This window comes from Chelonia mydas, chromosome 4 (genome assembly GCF_015237465.2).
Source record: "Chelonia mydas isolate rCheMyd1 chromosome 4, rCheMyd1.pri.v2, whole genome shotgun sequence".
NCBI classification, from domain to species: Eukaryota; Metazoa; Chordata; order Testudines; family Cheloniidae; genus Chelonia; species Chelonia mydas.
In genome coordinates, this window is record NC_057852.1 from 45,735,002 (window position 1) to 45,753,998 (window position 18,997).

The following is an 18,997-nucleotide window of genomic DNA, read 5'->3' on the forward strand; positions in this document are numbered from 1 at the left end:
AAGTTTACACTGGTCATAGAACCTTACACACAAATAAACGACACTGAAAAAACACTAAGGTTGCAAAGTCACGCATTCTAAAGTAAGGAAATGCCAGAATTAAAGTTGCTTATGTCCCCCTCCCTGGGTCCTTGTCCCAGCCTCTTTGCCCAGCCAGTCCCAGGTCCCACTCCTCCCCCACAACTCTGCTGCTTGTCTGTCTCCCCTTCCTACCCCCTGTCTCCCAATGCCAGTTTCCTTGCCCAACCAGTCTCAGCCTCCTAACCCCCTTGGCTCTCAGTCTCTCCAGGCTCCTTGTCCTAACCTACTCCTTTCCCTCTCCCCAGGTCTGGCTTTTGTCCCCTCTGCATTTAAATCAGATGGCTTCCTACTCCACATTACCTGGGTGCCAGGTGGGAGACAGGCTCCCTGTTCTCAGTTCCCATGCCTAGCACCTACCCAGAGCAGCTGAAAGCAACCATTACAGGGAAAGTCTTTTTTCTTCTCTGTAGTTTTAAGCTGGGGCATGGCATATGTGTAGTCTGGTCAGCACAAGGAACTGCGAAAGACAAACATGCCCAGTGCTGACGGAATTTTTGGAGATTTTAGCAGCTAAAAGCTAAGTATCACCACTGAGCATGTGCAAACTGATTTTTCATAGACTTATAAGTAGAACCGGCATTCACAAGAGGAGGTTACTTATCTGTAACTGGAGATTCTTCAAGAAGCGTGGTCCCTAGTCATATTCCACTGAGGGTTATTTGCATGCTCCATGCGCCCGGAGCCAGAGCTTTTAAAGGTAGCAGTGCCCAGTGGTCCACCCATGCACCCTTGTTCCGCCTCATGGTTTCAACCAAGATGATAAAAGGCGAGGTGGACCAACCACGCCCTCAGTTCCTTCTCCACTGCAAATCAATCAGATCTTCAGCAGATGGGAAAGAAGGCAGGACTGGAATACAGATAAGGACCACACATCTCAAAGAACCACCAGTTACAGTAACCTCTTCTTTGTTGAATGAGGGTCTCTATTGTATTCCATTGATGGTGATTGACAAGCAGTACCTAGTCAGGAAGAGGGTGTGAGGACGAATGATGGAAGGTAGGATAGCCTAACTGAATGAGGCATCTGTCGCAGAATCTTGCACCAGAGCATAATGGGAAGAGAAGGTGTATACTGAACTCCACGTGGCCACCCTACATATGTCCATGAGCAGCATGTTGTGAAGCGTGGCCATAGTTGATGCTTGTGCTCTTGTGGAATGGGCTCCTACCCAAGGAGAGGAGACAGTACTGATAACTGATAGAGAGTAATGCACCCCAAAACCCACTTCAAAATCCTCTGAGTGGAGTTAGCCTGACAGTGGAACATGGTGAATGGAGGGGTCTGCCATCATGGCCCTCAATTTGCCCACCCTTCTTGCAGAGGTAATAGCTATCAGAAAACCGACGTTCATGGAAAGAAGGGAAAGGGAGCAGGAGGTTTGAAGGGCAACTTCAATGTTGTGAGGACAAGGTTAAGGTCCCATTGGGGAGTGATGGTTGAACAAGAGGATATATCTGCATGAGGCCCTTCCAGAATCATACAGTCAACAGGCGAGTGCAAACAAACAGAGTACCCCTCCATGGGGCTGGGGGAAGCACTAATGGCCTCTACTTTGATGGAGCGGAGAGCGAACCCTGACATCTTCAGGAACAGGAGACAGTCCAAGAGGAGAGGAATGCCTACAGCCTCAGGAGCAAGACATTTCTGTTGAGCCCAGGAGGCAAAGAGTTTCCATTTCCCTTGGTAGGACCACCTTGTAGATTCCTTCCTGCTACTCAGGAGGACATCTCGCACTGCCGATGAGCATTCCTGTGTTAACAAAGATGCCCATCCAAAAAGTAGGCTCTCAGGTGAAGCATCTGTGGGTTGGGATGTCTGATCCTGCTTTTGTGTTGACCAAGCAGTTCCAGAAACAAACATCAGTAGTAGAAAAGAAGAATGCTTTGACATGCGGAGATAAAGAGGAAACCAGAACTGGTGAGGCCAGAATGGGGCGATCAGAATGACTGTTGAATCTTGCGATGGACATGGGGCAGGAGTGGTAGGGGAGTGGTAACTGATCCGACTAGCTGATGAATAAGGCATTGCCTTGGGAGCGGGCTCCATAGCCACCCCTAGAACAGCAATGGATGCATTTGGTGTTGGTGTGAGAAGCAAAGAGATCCCTGACCAGAGTATCCCAATGGTAAAAAACATTGGTGACCACAAAGTCATGTAGTTCCTGTTCGTGGTCAGCCATGAAATTTCTGCTGAGAATATCCGCAATCATGTTCTGAGTCCCCAGGAGATAAGTCGTTGACAACAGGAAACCATATGCGATGCACCATTTCCAGAGGTGAACTGCTTCCGCACAAAAAGTGCTGGAGACCTCATGCCACCTTGTTTGTTTATGTAGTTGTCATAAATATAAAGGGAAGGGTAAACACCTTTAAAATCCCTCCTGGCCAGAGGAAAAACCCTTTCACCTGTAAAGGGTTAAGAAGCTAGGATAACCTCACTGGGACCTGACCAAAATGACCAATGAGGAGACAAGATACTTTCAAAAGCTGGGGGGAGGGAGAAACAAAGCCTCTCTCTTTCTGTCTGTGTGATGCTTTTGCCGGGGACAGAACAGGAATGGAGTCTTAGAACTTAGTAAGTAATCTAGCTAGATATGCATTAGATTCTGATTTCTTTAAATGGCTGAGAAAATAAGCTGTGCTGAATGGAATGGATATTCCTGTTTTGTGTCTTTTTTTAACTTAAGGTTTTGCCTAGAGGGATTTTCTTTGTTTTGAATCTAATTACCCTCTAAGGGATTTACCATCCTGATTTTACAGAGGTGATTCTTTTTACTTTTTTTTCTATTAAAATTCTTCTTTTAAGAATCTGATCGCTTTTTCATTGTTCTTAAGATCCAAGGGTTTGGGTCTGTAGTCACCTATGAAAATTGGTGAGGATTTTTATCAAACCTTCCCCAGGAAGGAGGGGGGGTAACTTTTGGAAGGATTTTTTTTGGGGGGGGGGGGGGCACGTTTCCAAATGGACTCTTTCCTAATAATATACCGGTTAGTCATTTGCTGGTGACAGTGAAAGTCCAAGGGCAAAAGGTAAAATAGTTTGTACCTTGGGGAAGTTTTAACCTAAGCTGGTAAAAGTAAGCTTAGGAGGTTGTCATGCAGGTCCCCACATCTGTAACCTAGCGTTCAGAGTGGGGAAAGAACCTTGACAGTAGTAAACTATAGCGATGTTGACTGACATGATGAGACCATGTTGGGAGCAAATGGGTGGGAGAAATGTGCTTCATGCTCTCCATACTGCATGAAGTTCTAGGATACCACCAAAAGGAAAAAAGAACTTAAGCTGGGAGGGGAGAGGTGAGAACGACATGGAGGGGAGCACTGGAGAATGAGTTCAGTGTAGCTATAGTCGTAGACAGCGGAAGCAAAGATGAGCGAAGGCAGCGATGTATGTGCACAATGACATGTGGCCAAAAAGGGAAGAACAAGTTCCGAACAGAACCGAAGGATTGAAGGTCACAGAAGCAATCCATTCTAGCAGGGTCAAGAACCTGTCCAGTGATAGGTAGGCACGTGCGGAGACTGCATCGAAGCACGTGCCGATGAACTCCAGGGACTGTGTAGGGTCCAATGTCAATTTTTTGATGTTTACACTCACCCCCTATGAGGAAAGGGGTAGAAACAGAAGAGAAGTCAATACTTGAGCCTCATGTCTGGACTGCGTTGCCAGCAGCCAGTCAGTTTTCAAGATAAGGGAAGATGAGGACCCATTGACACCGGAGATAAGTTGTGTCACTGTGCCTCAGTGGTCACAACCGAGAATACAAGATTCAGGACAAACTGCCGAGAAATAGGGCAAAGACACCCCAAAACCGGTGGTTTTTCTTCCATAAGATATACCAAACCATCAACAAAAATAAACTTCTGTCTCACCATGCTGGCTGATAGAAGTCAGAAATGCAGTATCCTTAGGTATCCTAGCCCTGGATTCACCATCCAGACACTAGACTTAATGATGAATGGTTATTTAAAACCAATTCCATCAACCAAAGGGTTCTTCTGATCCCAAAAGGGCCAGCCACATAGCCAGGTCAATATATTAACTCAGATCTTACCCAATAATCATGCTGTTGCCAATCCTTTAATATCTAACATATCTAAAGGTTTATTTATAAGAGAAAAGAAAGAGGTGAGAGTTAAAATTGGTTAAAGAAATCAAATACATACAAAAATTGCAAAGTTCTTGGATAAGGTTTAAAGCAATAATGAAAAACTGCTGGCTTAAGTCAAGTCTCTGGTTGCTTCCAGAAGACTGAAAACTCCTCAGTCCCTTGGTTAGAATGTCCTATGTCGATAGCACAGAGATCAGAGCAGGAAAAAGGCAAAATGGAGATGTTTCCAGGGGACTTTATACTTTCTGCCATATGGTGGGTTTGCTCTCAGTACAGTCAGTGGAAAAGTACAGGCACAAGATGGAGTCCAGTGTCACATGAACTGGTCACATGCCCTTGCATGCTTCAATGAGTCATAGCAGGGTCCATTACTATATTCAAGCTAGACCATCCACAGGAAAGCGCATCAGGTAGGGATAAGCTTTTTTCACGGCCCATTGTGTTCACTGATGGGCCATCAACTTGAATAGTCCATTCACAATGTGCTGGCTAGACTAGTTGTAAACTACCTTGTGGGTGTTACCACAGGAGCAAACACAGTCAATATTCATAACTTTAGAGACAAAAATAATACATGCATACAAATACGATAATCATTCAGCAATCCATAACTTTTCCATTGACACCTTACATGACATATTTTATACAAGATTTTTTGCAATTATATAACAGTGGTAGCAACAATGATCGACATGATCATATTTTAAATCATATAACATCACAGGCCACCACCATAGAGACCCTCGTGAAGACCCAGAAAGCGGTGGTAAGTCCGAACGGTAGAACCCTGCATTGGAAGTGCCGACGGCCCACTATAAACCTCAGGAATTGTCTGTGGGTCGGATGAACATCTATGTGAAAGTAAGCATCTTGCATATTGAGAGCTGTAAACCACATGCCTCTTTCTAGCGAGGGTATGATTGCTGTGAGCGTGACCATACGGAACTTGGGCTTACGTATGAAGTGGTTGAGACTATAGAGATCTAGGATTGGTCTTCATCCTCCCTTTTTCTTGGATACCAAGAAGCAGGCGGAGTAGACCCCTGCACCTTGAAAGGTCATGGGCACAGGCTCTATCGCCCTTCTCTGTAGAGGGGAGTCCACCTCCAGGGAGAGGACACCATCATTCAAGTCGTCCCAGAGGTGGGACAGGGGCAGGGGATGAAATAGCATTGTGAACTTGATAGTATAACCATGTTGAATGACATCCAGGACCCATGTGTTCATTGTTATCGCGCTTCAGGCTGTCAGAAAGAGTGTTAGACAATCCCCAAAGGGGATAGGGTGCAAGAACAGCGCGTTGCAATGTGGTTGATCGCTCTCTAGATACACTTAGAAATATCGCTCGCGTGAAGACTGAATGTGTGGTCTCAATGACCGATGGACCAGGCAGATGGGACTGTTGAATCTTTTGACGCTTGTGGGGAGGCTCATAGGGTTGCTGGCAGAAAAACTGAGGAGCTTGGTACCGTTGAGCAGGAGCTGGCCAACAGAATTTGTGCTAGGGTGCTGGTGTATAAATGCCCAGTGATCACAGGGTGGATCTTGTCTGAGTGAGTGCAGAGAATCATCAGTTTTCCGGCTGAAGAGGTGGGATTCATCAAAGGGAGGTTCTCAATCATGTTTTGTACCTTTCTCGAGAACCAGAAGAACGTAACCAGGATTCCCTCCTCATGACAAACTTTGCAGCCATAGTGCCTGTAGATATGTCCACAGAATCTACTGCAGCCTAGAGTGTTGTCCTCACAACCAGTCTGCCTTCCTCTAAAATAGCCTGGAAACTGTCATGGTCCTGCTGGGGAAGCTTGTCCGCAAATTCCACTTATTCGCCATAATTCAAAAAGTCATACTTTGCAAGTAATGCCAGATAATTAGAGATGAAAAACTGAAGGCTGGCTGATGAAAAGACCTTATGACCCAAAAGGTCCAGCCTCTTACCTTTCTTGTCAGTTGGAGTGGAACGTGGGTGCTAATGTCTGGCCTGCTCAGTAATGGCCTAAATAATAAGGAAATTGGGTGGGGGGTTTGAGAAAACAAACTCAGACCCTTCACCGGTACATAGTACCATTTTTCTGCTCTCTTTGGAGTGGGCACACAAGTTGCCAGGGTATGCCAGACAGTGCAGGCCAGAGGGAGAATGGCATCATTGATTGGCTGGTACTGATGCACTAAGAATGTCCAGTGGCTGATGCTGGCTGTCCTGCACCTCCTCCAGTGGCATGTGGAGGGCCTCAACCACCCTCTTTAACAGCTCCTGGAACTGGCAGTAGTCCGGGGAGGAAAGAGAAAGGAGTCTAGGACACTGCAGCCTCTGGTGACGAAGAGGGAAACTGCTCCAGATCTGGTGGTACCGTCGGCATTGGGCTGATAGATGCATCCTCCAACCCCGGTTCCGAAGGCCTACCCGTCGAAGGCTGGAGTGGTGAGATGGGGGGGAGGGGGCGGGGAAGAAGGAGGAGGAGACAGACTCCTCATGGGCAGATTGGGAAGGTTCCAAAGGTGGATACTGGGGCCAAGATCCCCAGTATGGCCAACCCACCCATGCAGCTGGGTACCAATGGCTCCTGTGCTGAGGGAAGGGTGATATTGCCACTGGGCTGGTGGAGCCTTCAGATACTCTTGCCATCACATCAGTGGATCATGTGCAACATCTGAATCTTCCGACGGTGAGAAGTCAGATCGTTGTTCAAATGGTGGAGCCACCGCCACTGAGAGAGTCACAGGGGACTGCTCAGGAACACGACCTGAAGGCAGCAAGTCTAAAGCAGGGGAGTGGAGACTCTTTGGAGGCAAATGCAGCAGAGGATGCAGGGATCTCACCTTATCTAGGGCAAACAGTTAATAAGGTCCAGGAGCTGATTCGAGCCTTCCCGGTGTACGTAGCACATGTTCCACAGACAGAACCAGAGCCAGAACGAGGACAGAAGGCTGTCTCAGAACAGGTGATTCCCATGTTTTCAGCAGTACTGAGCAGTACTGAGGCTCAGCGACCAGGACCGGCAGGTCCAACATTTTATGCGACTTCTTGTTGTGCTTGTGGGTCCTGGAACACGCCACATCTCTGTGGCTGAAACTCAAGGAGGATGCAGTGTCTTTCTTAGGTCTTGAGGAAGACTTACTGCCATGGTCAGGCACATGCTTCTGAGCCTCACAGCTAAACCCTGGCACCGGATCCGTAGTCCTGGTACTGGAGGAACTGACTGGAGCTCTGTGATAGGAGACACACTCCTTGATTGCTCAGGCCAATTTATGGGGGCGTTCCCCAGCATGGATCTGACTGCGGTGTCATGGGGACCTCGATGAGGCGCTTCTTGAGGTGGAGAACCTGGCCTTTCCAGGTATGGGCAGGGAAGGAGAGGCAGATATTGCACCTGGATGCGACGTGAGTTTCCCCCAAGCAGCACTGGTGCTCATCGCTGATTGCAAGCGAGGGCAGGAAGCACAGATCTTGAACCTTAGTGTCTTCGGTATAATCCAGTACCGAGGTTCTGGGAGGCAAGCAGAAAACCACCAAAGAAGTGCCAGGAAGTCCTTAAATCCTAAGAAAACTACTACTAATAGTAAGAACTACTACAAAAACAATAAAATGCCAACTATAAACAAGAATAAAACAGTCTTTTTAGAGAGCCTGAAAGTGTGTCACAACGGACGGGAGAACAGCAGAAGCTCTGATTCGGACCACACAGCAGCGAGACGGAACCAAAGGTGCAGTTGGTCTAACCCACCCTTTATCCCCTCGGTCGAAGCCAGGAGGCAGACCAAAGATGCATAGGAGGACCAACAGGCACTACTACTTCTAAAAGCTCTGACTCTGGGCATATGGCGCATAACCCTCAGTGGAATACAACAGGGACCATCACTCGAAGAAGAAAATTCTAATTTGGTAGAACAGAGGATTCCACTGAATTTAGGATAGATTCAATAAAACTTTTGTCCACCACCATCTCCAGCTCGGTGCCTTTTTGGCTTCTGGATATGGGGGCAGGGTTGGCAGGGAGGCAGAGCAGTGGGACTGGATGGCTCGTGTCAATTTCTTGTGCTAATAACTTAAGAAAATGTTAGTACTATGACTTATCAGAAAAGATAAACTCATAAATATTTCTTCAGATGCTACCCCGAACAGGCTGTTCAGTACCACAACAGAACAAGCCTAAATAAATCTGTGGGGTGGTCCATGGAAATCCAATCATTTCCCTGAAATTCTTAAAAAACACCCTTAAAAAAATAGGAGGAAGAGGTGGTGAGAACAAAGCACAGAGTTCATACAAACAACAGACCCTGAAAGAAACTGAACAATTTAAGATTCATCCCTTTCTATATTCCATAATACCTAAGAAACATAATTCTCTTTACCTCGCTATGGTATATGACATACATGAAGCAAACAAGAATTATCCTAGTCATACAATAAAACTTTAAAGTTGTTCAGAGTATTTTGAATACTCCTACTTCATGAAGCCCAGAAGCTGCAATGTGATTTACTGCCCATACAACTAGGTTTTGTGCAAATATGCTACGCTAATAAAAATATCTGGCTGATCCTTAGGGCTCAATCCTGCTAAATGGGAGTAAAGAGTGCTCAGCACCTTAAGTGAATGGGAGCATTGAGCACCTCAGAGGATGAGACTCAATGTTCAAAGCTAGCCCCAAGATTATCTCTGTTAAAGCTTAACACACACAGTATTAATGGGTGCAGTGGGTGACAACAGCAGCAATTTGCTTAACTCTAGATATAATTAATATGTAAATTATGTGAATATATGAAGTAGTATCTTCTATGTGATAAAATATTATACACACACACACACACTATGGTATACTGTATACACTGAACAGGATTTAACAATCAGCAGAAAACGTGCTCTGTCAGAATCTATTCTTACCTACATTTAAAGATGAACTGTGACTACTGCTAAAGACAATTATCGGTAACAGCTTTGTAATGAAGACAAGGCCAATGATAAAGTAATGAGTCAAGAAGGAATATAAGATAGAATGGTATATTTAAAAGGGTCTCTGATTTGTACCTCAGTTGTTTGCGTAGCTGTTCTAGTTCCATATTCTGTTCTGTTACTGTTTTCAGAAATTGTTGGTTAGCCTGTAAAAGGAGGAAAGAGTTGTAACATATTCCTTGCTCTGTTGAAGGCTATTTAAATGCAAAGTCTTGTTATATGGTGTCTCCTTTATCTGAAACTTAGTATGCTCACTAATAAAAGCAGGCATGCAGATTTATTCATTTATTCTCTTTAATCAATTTATGGCTTATTTTATGTGGGCTTATTCATTAATGCACTTACTCTTTTATCAGGCATCCTGTTAAGGTAGAGTAACTACTGTGACTAGAGGTACAGAAAATACTATCTTTAAAGAATTTCAAACTCTCAGTTTAAGCTCCTCTCTTAAATTATGGCTTGATTAAATTAGAAAACCATCTATTTGCTATATAAATTAGAGATATTTTTCACTAGATTACTATTTGAAGTTATAGAACAATTTTTGGAGCAACACAAAACATTATATGGACATTACTTAAGCTTCAGAAGATTTCTGTTTACAGACATTTTATAATATTTAACTAGTGTAGTTTAAAAAGTATCATCAAACTTATTTTGTGGAAAAAGCCAAATCCCATTTTTAATTATGGTCTGTGGATGGAGGTAAAAAACACTAATACACCTAACACCCTCAGTCTATAATGGGACTAAGGCTGTGAGTCTGTCAAGAAATCACAGATTTCGTGACGTTCCGGGACCTCCATGACTTCTGCAGCAGCGGGTGTGGCTGACTCCGAGGCTACCTGAGGAGCTTGGGCAGCCCGAGGGTCAGCCGTACTGGCCGCTGCTGAGGTAGTCTTGGACCGCCACACCCCCGCCCGCAGCAGCAATGGGGGTCCTGGGCCATTGCAGCCCCTCACCAGCAGCAGGGGTCCCGGGCCATGCATCACTGCCCACTCCAGCACTGGTGAAGGTCCCAGGCCACACACTGCCGCACGGCTCATCCAGAGCACTCGCAGCACCCCTAGGCTGTGAGCCCCCCCAGAGCACCCAAGGTACCCCCGGGCCGCCCCCTACCCCCCGCCCCCCCCCCAGCACCCACAGTTTAGTCAGTGGTATATAGTACAAGTCATGGACAGGTCACAGGCCATGAATTTTTGTTTACTGCCCGTGACCTGTCCATGACTTTTACTAAAAATACCCATGACTAAAATATATTTCCATGAACCTCTCAGTGCCAATGGGATTATAAAAATATTCTAATCCCGATATGTATATTCTGGTTCACCAAAGATCATCATCATGTGAGGTCATAAATGAAAGCCGGGATCATACTGTTCGTTAATATCATTGTGAAATGTATGTACAGATACTATGTTAGGAGTTACGCATGCATGCTGAAAATATGTTTCTAAAGTCTGTATCAGGCCAGAGTTCACAAAACAGGTTCTGTCACACAAGAGATATTTATTCACCTGTTGACATGTAAATTAGGTATTGTAAGCCAACACAATGGCTGTTCATCTACATATCAACTCAACAGGGGATGTAAAATCAATATGGAGGCAGGACAATAAACTACAGGGGTCATCCTGACTCTGAGGTAAACGACGAACTTTGGGGAATATAAGAAGGAGGCAAGGAAAACATCTCTTTAACCTGCACCTAGGAAGTAATCGGGTAGTATGATTACATTCATGAAAACAGGATCTCAACCAGGCTTAGTTGAAAGGCTGCAAAGGACATTTGAGTCCGAGAAAGTTCTTTAGACAGAAAGTTAGCCTGTTAAGTTTAGAAAAATCACATTACGGTTTTGTTTTATATGTAATGCTTTTGTTTCCATTATCCTTTCTCACCATCTCTTGATTCTTGAACCTTTGATAATAAAACTTTTTGTTGTTTTCACTATAACTATATCTCAGTGCTGTGGTCTAATACAAGGAGATGATCCTCAGTTGAATCATTCAGGCTAGTGTGTACACTGTTCCTTTAGAACAGCAAACCTGGTATATCTGTCGGTGTTCAGTGGATAAGGGGCCAGACACTTTAGGGGAATCCTTCAAAGGAACTTGTGTATACCTACTGTTAACCTGCAAGGCAAAGTCAGAGCTGGCATACCCAGAGTAGATTGTATGGGTAGCTAACAGGCAGTTGGTGTCAGGGAGCTGACAAGCAATTAAGCACCAGCAAGTCTCCCTCTTACTGGAAGCAGGGGGGTAACAAGGTGACTCATAGTCCTGAATGCCCTAAGAACCGTCACAGGGACTCCCACTGACATCAACAGGAGGCTTGCACAAACACCTAGGATAGAATATGGCCTTTATGTAGTAACTGAACTTTCGAGCCCTGATCCTGTAATTGTCACCAGATAAACTGACATTTTAATCCATGTGGAGCCCCAAAGAACTCAATATGGCATTACCTGGCACAGGGTCCATCTGCTGGGAGACAGTTACACATTTGGAACCAGACATAATCTATTATGTACCTTATTGTTGTGTTTAACATGACTCTGTAGGAACATAAGCTCATCTTTACAACCACTGCTATTTCTTCCCTTTTACTTCACTTCCTTTCCCATACTCCTGTTTCTCTCTCTTCCCTGTCTGCCTCTCACCATTTTCCCTTTGCAATTCCTTCCTGGCAATTACTTCTGATTCCCAACACCTGTGGGCTTTGATCTCACCTTTTTCTTAAAGGGATGGTGGAATATAGAGAGTGAGGAAAAGAGAAAAACCCACTGATTATCATGAGGCCAAATTACAAACCAGAAAGCCAAGGCTCAACCATGCACTAAGGCAAGTTTTTCAAACTGACTAGCAGTTTGGGATGCTCAACCTGAGATACCTTGTAGAAGTCTAATTTTCAGGAAGTGTGGAACACAAATCCCTTGAAAAAAAAATCAAGCCCCTTTATGGTGTCTCAAATGCGACACCCAAAATTGCTAGCCACTGGAGTTGGAGCAGAAGCCAACATGCAAGAGTGGAAAAGGTGGTTTCAAAGCCCCAGAAGCACAAGCCAAAAAAATAACCCTAAAAAGACTGACTGTAAATGGCAAGGACATCAATGTCATCTGTGACAAACCTTATAAAACACTGGTAAATGTGGTGGAGAACTGGCCTCTATGACCTGTAATTATGGGAGACCTAGAAATGTGCTGGACAAACTTAGTTTTCTTTTGAAACAAAATAACTTTCTTGCCTTTTCCTTGCGAAGATGTTCACATTTTCAAGACTCAAATTAAACATAATGCAAACTATACACTAGGATGAAAGCTTGTCACCAATTTCTCCTAGAGATCACAAATTATTGTTTACCCCACAGCTGCCCAAGGATTGCACAAGACTACCACAAGCTTCCTACCAGCTGGCTGCCTGTGGCTGAAAAAACTCCTCTGCTGAGCAGCCAAGAGTGGTCAGCAGCACGGAAGTCAGTACAGCCGATGGGACTGAGAATAAAGGACAACTCCCAGCTCTGACAGACCCTATCTGTGGTCTTGGTCAAGTCACAAAGGCCAAAAAACGTAAAGTAATCAAGCTAAAGTTTAGCTAACTCCAGAAATAAAAAAAAAACAAACAAACAAAACACAGATTTAATCCTAACACTTCCATCTGTAGTAAACAAACTCTGAAGTTTAGAAAGGGAAGAATATCGATAACACAGGCTCCATATTATATAGAGGACAAGTCCTATGCTCTTTTCATAAGGTAGATACAGGAAGGAAGGAAGAAGACAACTTTAAATGTAGAGCTGTAAGGCTTTCTGGATGGGCTACTCGCTAGATTAGTTACTGGGGAAGGGAGTAACACAACCTAGTTTACACAGTAAGGTATTCTTCTAGAGCAAAAAAAAACCAATTAAGACAATTTATGATAAGGTCCAATTGATTGTAAATTATATGACATTATCCAAGGACAGCATGTTGTGTGTCATGTTACTAGACATGTAATGTCTGGTGTCTTTATGACAGGTTTCAGAGTAGCAGCCGTGTTAGTCTGTATTTGCAAAAAGAAAAGGAGTACTTGTGGCACCTTAGAGATTAACAAATTTATCTGAGCATAAGCTTTCGTGAGCTACGGCATCCTTTGAGCTGTAGCTCACGAAAGCTTATGCTCAAATAAATTTGTTAGTCTCTAAGGTGCCACAAGTACTCCTTTTCTTTTGGTGTCTTTATGTTTTCCTTTATTGGCAATCCCCTGTGATGGGACATTCACTCCATACTAATCCTGAAAGGGTTAATGAAGGTGAGAAAGGGCCAATTAGAGTGATAGGCCGCATATGAGGGCATTAGGCTGGAGACGCAACCCCTCATTAGAAGATGAAGCTCAGGTGAGCAGGTGTGAGCTGGGCTAGCATAAAGCCAGGAAGCTGATAACAAAAATGGCTGCAGTGAAGAAGTCTATAGCCATTCTCTGTGCATTGGAGAAGAAAGGAAGGAACCAAGGGAAAGAGTAGACCCCTTATGGAGGGGCATACTCAGACGAGAGACGGGTGGAGAAGAAAGCCTGAGAGAGATGGGTAGGGAGCAGCCAGGTTGAAGACCGAACAGACCTTCACTGCACGTTGTAGGGTCTCTGGGCTAGAACCTGGAGTAGCGGGTGAGCCTGGATTCCCTAACAGCCACTGATGCATTGGCATTGCCCTGACAGCAGGTCCAGTGAGCCTCTATACCCCAGAAGGGGAAACCACATAGTGACCTGGCTGGAGGGCTGAGTCCTGGAGAAAACTGCAGTTCTTGGAGGGAGAGGGAGGCCGCAGAGTGAGAGAAAGGACAACAGGGAGGGGGCAGACCGCAAGGGGAGACATCAGACCCAGAAGAGAGTTAATCTCCAGAACAGCCAGGAGTAGGGGCCACCTGTGGCAAGTACAGTACCCTGATACCCCCCAGAATATAAACTAACAATTTAATAGTTTGAAAATATGAATGCACTGTCCAGATGGAATCACTTACCAACTCTGTTTTCTCATTGGCTAATTGAAGTTGCTCAGTCAGTTGCTGAAAGCTAGCCAACTGATTCTAAAATAGGAAATACAGAGCTTGTAATCATCATCATAAAGGGCTTGTAATCATCCTAAAGGAATTTTAAGTTCAACTAAAAAGCATTTTCAACAAATTAGATATATGTTATATGCAGTCAATGTTACTTTAATTTTTTGGATTTTAGTTCGATTATTAGTGGGATTCGACCTGGTAAATCTTTGGGTACACCACAGATTTACTACTGGGAAAAAAAAGGGTCTAAAGCCTTAGGGTCAATTTCTAAGCAGTCACATAATGCCTCCCTCCTAAATGGGTACAAACCTAGCAAGATGCAAACATGCATAAACATTTGGACCACTTCCCTGACTCCAGAACACCCTCTATGCAACTCTTGTCACAAAGGATCTGTAGAGCAGTTTTCTCACAGGTTATCTGGGAAAAAATGAACAATGCCTTCTACCCCATATTCACTTTGCGGAGTTTGGATTTCCTGACAGGTAGCTACATATAGCACCCTGCTGCAATTTAGCCCACAGACCACTAAACAAATAGTGCAGCCAGGGGTATGAACTGAACCTTTAAAAACAAACAAACAAACAAAAAAACCACTTATTTTTGAAGGGTGCTGAAGAACCACATGACTGATTCTTGCTCTAGTTCATTGTAGTTCTTTATATATATATATAGATACACACACACACACACACACCCCTACTGCAATATGCATTCCCCATCTGATTGTAAATGGACACATGAAATATAGCCTAACTGTACCATATGGATTAGAACAAAAAAGAGTGGCACCTGAAATCTACAATTGCCTCTGACCATTAAATAATATTTAGATGATTGCTATAATACATTTGGTGGCAGATAGCTAACTAGTGATATACACCATTTTAAATTTGACTTACTTACAGCCCTGGAATTTCTCCAGAATACAATGACTTGACAAAAGAAACAATACAATCAAAATTACTTTTTGCTTTTGCCCTTCTACCACATGAATCTGTGCTTCAGTCATGTGCCCCTGGTACCGCTGCTGGAGTTGATCTAGTTCCTGTGATACTGTCTGCCAGAGCTCTAGTGCTTGCTCTTTTTCCTAGAAGGTTTAAAAACAAGAAAGATTATATATAAGATTCTCTTAGCAGAACATGTTTATCTTAATGTACAACACTTTAAAAACAGGGAACCTTTTCCTTTATATTAAAGAAATTTAATATAAGTACTGTAAATGTGACTTCCTGTTTCTATTCTTTCACCACCAAGATACAGTGACTACTAGATATCTTTTTTACTGAATGAATGTAGGAGACACACAGCTTTCCAAAGCATACCCACAGTCATACTACGCTATGGCTGGTATTGATAGGGATGTAGTTTTCATCGAGTCAGAATTTTATTTCTCTAGATACTTTTATGGATCTCATCCAAGATCTCCTGATGCACTTTTCTCTCTCCCTTCCCAGCCTCCAAAAAGCAGAATCAAGATGGGGTGTTTTTGTTTGTTTAAATAGATGAATTCAATGACAATTCATGGTTCTACTACTGAAACCAGAAGTCCCATTTTGTGACTATTCACAAAATACCAATTTTAGAGAAGTGAAAATGTTTCAAGAAAGTGTGACTTAAGATGACCGTGTCATTGTAAAGATCTGAACTGAACAGATTTTGCCTGCCTTTTTTTTAGCATAGCTCTTTTCAAAAGTTTAAATTAGAAGCGACATGTGGCTTCTACCAAGAGTTCTGAGACGGTCTGATTCAACATATACAAAGGTTTGAATACCAGCCAATTTGATTCAGATAGCTAAAATAAGCTCTCAATTACGTGGATCAGCACCCAGTGAAATTATAGGAGCTGCACCTGTGCAACAGCAGAATTTGGTCTTTGTATACAAAAGATAGAACATCAGCCTGTTATAGTAATGATCTCAGATTAGAGAACCTAGCCTTTTCTAGCTTTAGATTCTGATTTTCTACCTTCCAAACAATGCAAAATTTTCTCATTTCACATTTACTATCTTTTTGACCAGTGTTTGCCAAAAATGGTTGAGAATACATCTTGAAATATTCACCAGTGGATGTAGAAAGGCTTTACCATCCTGCCTCATCACTATTTCCCCTCTCTAGTCGGGAATTGAAAAAAAAAAAATAGTAATTAAGTATTCGTACAAAACACAAACTTTCTGAGTACAAAACTCAGAACTCTTTCAGACTGGTAATCCAAGTATCAGTTTGTAGGTTACCCTCCCTTCCCCCAAAACAATCAGTAAAGAGTATTTTCATATTCCTAATCCAAAAAAGATGGTTATGAAGAAGGATTCCTTACCAACTGATGGAGACGTTTTCCCCAATGTGCAAAGGAATTAGCCAAAGAAATAAAGTAGCAGCTGTGTTTTAAAATCACTCACTTGATTGGCTAGTTGTAACTGATCTTGAAGGTTTCTTACTATTTCTTCATCTGCAAACACATCACTCCCCAAGAGAATGCCAGAAGGAAGGGCCTCCAGCTGCTTCTCAACAGCCTCTTTCAATTCCTCATGCAGCCTGTGACACAAATAATGCAATAAACCATTGCTTTTTCAACATTTAAAAAAAAAAACATTTGGAGTAGCATAAGTACAATTAATGTAAAATTGATTACAATTAAATCTTTAAAACAAGTTATATTTTCAGTGCACCTTCTAAATGTAATTGATATTTCGAATTAATGTGCAATTATCTTTGAGTATATTATAAAAATTAAGACTAATTTAAAAAGCATGAATTTCACTATAAATTAGGTTAGAAATCGTAAAATTGTTTAATCTTCTCAAAGAGGTAACAAATTCATACAAGACCCTTGCTTTCCTCTCCAGAAGAAACTCATTAAATACTAAAGGCTTGTCTACATGGTGCATTAGTCCACACCAGAGGGGTATACATTTTTAGTCGTGACTAACTAGCCCACGTACACGCTGACGGTGTGCACTAAAAGTTCCCTAATACGTACTGACATAATGTTTGAAATGGGCCTACACTGATGTGCCCTAGGGAATTCGTAGTGCGCAACAGCAGGTCCATACAAGCCAGTCGGTGAATGACATGCTAGCGTGGAGCATGGACTAAATCTTACACCTCTCCGGTGCAAACTAAAGACCCTTGTACAGAAGTCCTAAGGTTATTTCATCCTGAAGTTCAGCTATTAAAAATAAAGTCTATAGCTTTGCAAGCATTTTTGTTGTGCTTATACGCCAACTTCTAAAAATAAATTTTGCCTGTCATTGAGACTAACATTGTAGAAAAACAAACAGTGGTATTAACATGGTATTAATCTGAGTCTCCATTTTAACCCCATTCCTCATGAATACTAGCACATATGTTGCTGCCTCTTATCCAACTTCTTCCTCCATGAAAGTGCATGCATGTACAGACACTTACTTCTAAGTTAGCCAAAGACGGGGGGGGGGGGGAAGGGGCGACTAAATTAAACTCAAGGTTTCAGGTGCTTTTCTAGGACTTTTACAACTTATGTTTTGATTATTTTTGCCTAAAACATCAAGGAAAAAACAAAGGCCTTCATATCTTCAGTAAACATAATTTTTGCAGTAACTGTATATTTAGTCAAGAGATCAGAATTGCTCTGGGTGAAAGCAAGACGGATGTGCTTTTAAATCATAGCATATGCTTAAAAAATATAAATTGTTATCCAATGGAGAGGAGTGGAGCTCTGCAAGGCTAGAGGTAGATCTTTGAGTTTGCCATTGAAACGAACATGATTTCTGCTCTCCAAAGATTACTTGAGTGACTGTGCAAGTTACCAGAGGGACTGCAGTTGAGACTACTAGCAACTTTCTGTAACATCCAAACTTTAGTTTAAAAAGAATGATCAAAATCATTGATCAATTTCATATGAAATTGATCAAACTTCTAAAATTATAACATTTTGACTCTTGCTTTTTTCCAAATGCTAAGGCAGTGTTCTGGAGCATTATCTTGTGGTGGCTTTTCCTACTAGATAATCTCCCTCATGTAAATTGTCCCACTCTCTTTCAGAGTGGCAGCCCTTGTAACTGCCAAGAAGAACTGAGGTAGTAGTCCCCTCACTGCACTATCAAGCACCTCCCAAGCATTTAAAACTAAAATAAATCCTCCTTCCTTACTTGTCTGTAAGATAAATGCATTGATTAGTTTGTGTATTGGTGTAAGTGTGGGTATGTTTGAGAGAAGACCTTATTGAGGAAAAGTCAACTCTCAGGAGAGACTCACTCAGAGAGCGTCTGCTTTGTGCAACTTCAGTTTCCTTCAAGGCATCCACATCCACTGGCTTTGCCTGATGGCCTTAGTCAGCCACAAAACCCCCAAAAGTGGGCAGCATTGGCTAGGTAGATAAGGATAGGAGAAGTACCATGGCTGGGGTGTCTGGGGATGCAGTGATTTGCTGGGCTGCTGTGAATCACTGATTGTGACATAAGGCTGTCCTCCATTGATGGAACAGTTCAAGGAGGACAATGACTGACAGTTTCTGTCACCCACGAGAAAATGAATTCCATGTAGTGTGCAGCAACTGATGCAGAAGGATACAAATGTGCACCCCCATCTGCATCTATGGAGAGGGTGAAAAATCAAGCATGCAAAAAGTAGTAATATAGCCATGGTAATATGGGTAGCAGAAACATGGGCTAGCTGCCCCATGTACATACCCACAGGGTCTGGGCAGGTTTGTACTTGGGGCAGCTAGCCCATTCTAGGCCTCCCTGTGCTACAATACTATTTTCTACACATTGATGAAAGATATGTAAGTGCTACTTAAACTCCTGATCAACTGTGTAATAAACAGATACCACAGA

At 43.1% G+C, this 18,997-nt stretch overlaps 1 protein-coding gene across 13 annotated transcripts in view; it reads right to left on the reverse strand.

Moving 5' to 3' along the window:
- Positions 1 to 18,997, reverse strand: part of SCLT1 (sodium channel and clathrin linker 1) — a 129,022-nt gene that overhangs the window by 92,634 nt on the left and 17,391 nt on the right. For 11 of the 13 annotated variants that reach the window (XM_027821620.3, XM_043545563.1, XM_043545564.1 and 8 more), the window contains exons 7-10: positions 16,580 to 16,715; positions 15,148 to 15,270; positions 14,139 to 14,204; positions 9,221 to 9,291 (exon numbers count right to left, since the gene is read on the reverse strand). In XM_027821620.3, the coding sequence (XP_027677421.2) occupies positions 9,221 to 9,291; positions 14,139 to 14,204; positions 15,148 to 15,270; positions 16,580 to 16,715 (396 nt within the window). The remainder of the gene's footprint in view (positions 1 to 9,220; positions 9,292 to 14,138; positions 14,205 to 15,147; positions 15,271 to 16,579; positions 16,716 to 18,997) is intronic. The other 2 variants (XM_037897205.2, XM_043545573.1) reach the window with 1 other exon arrangement.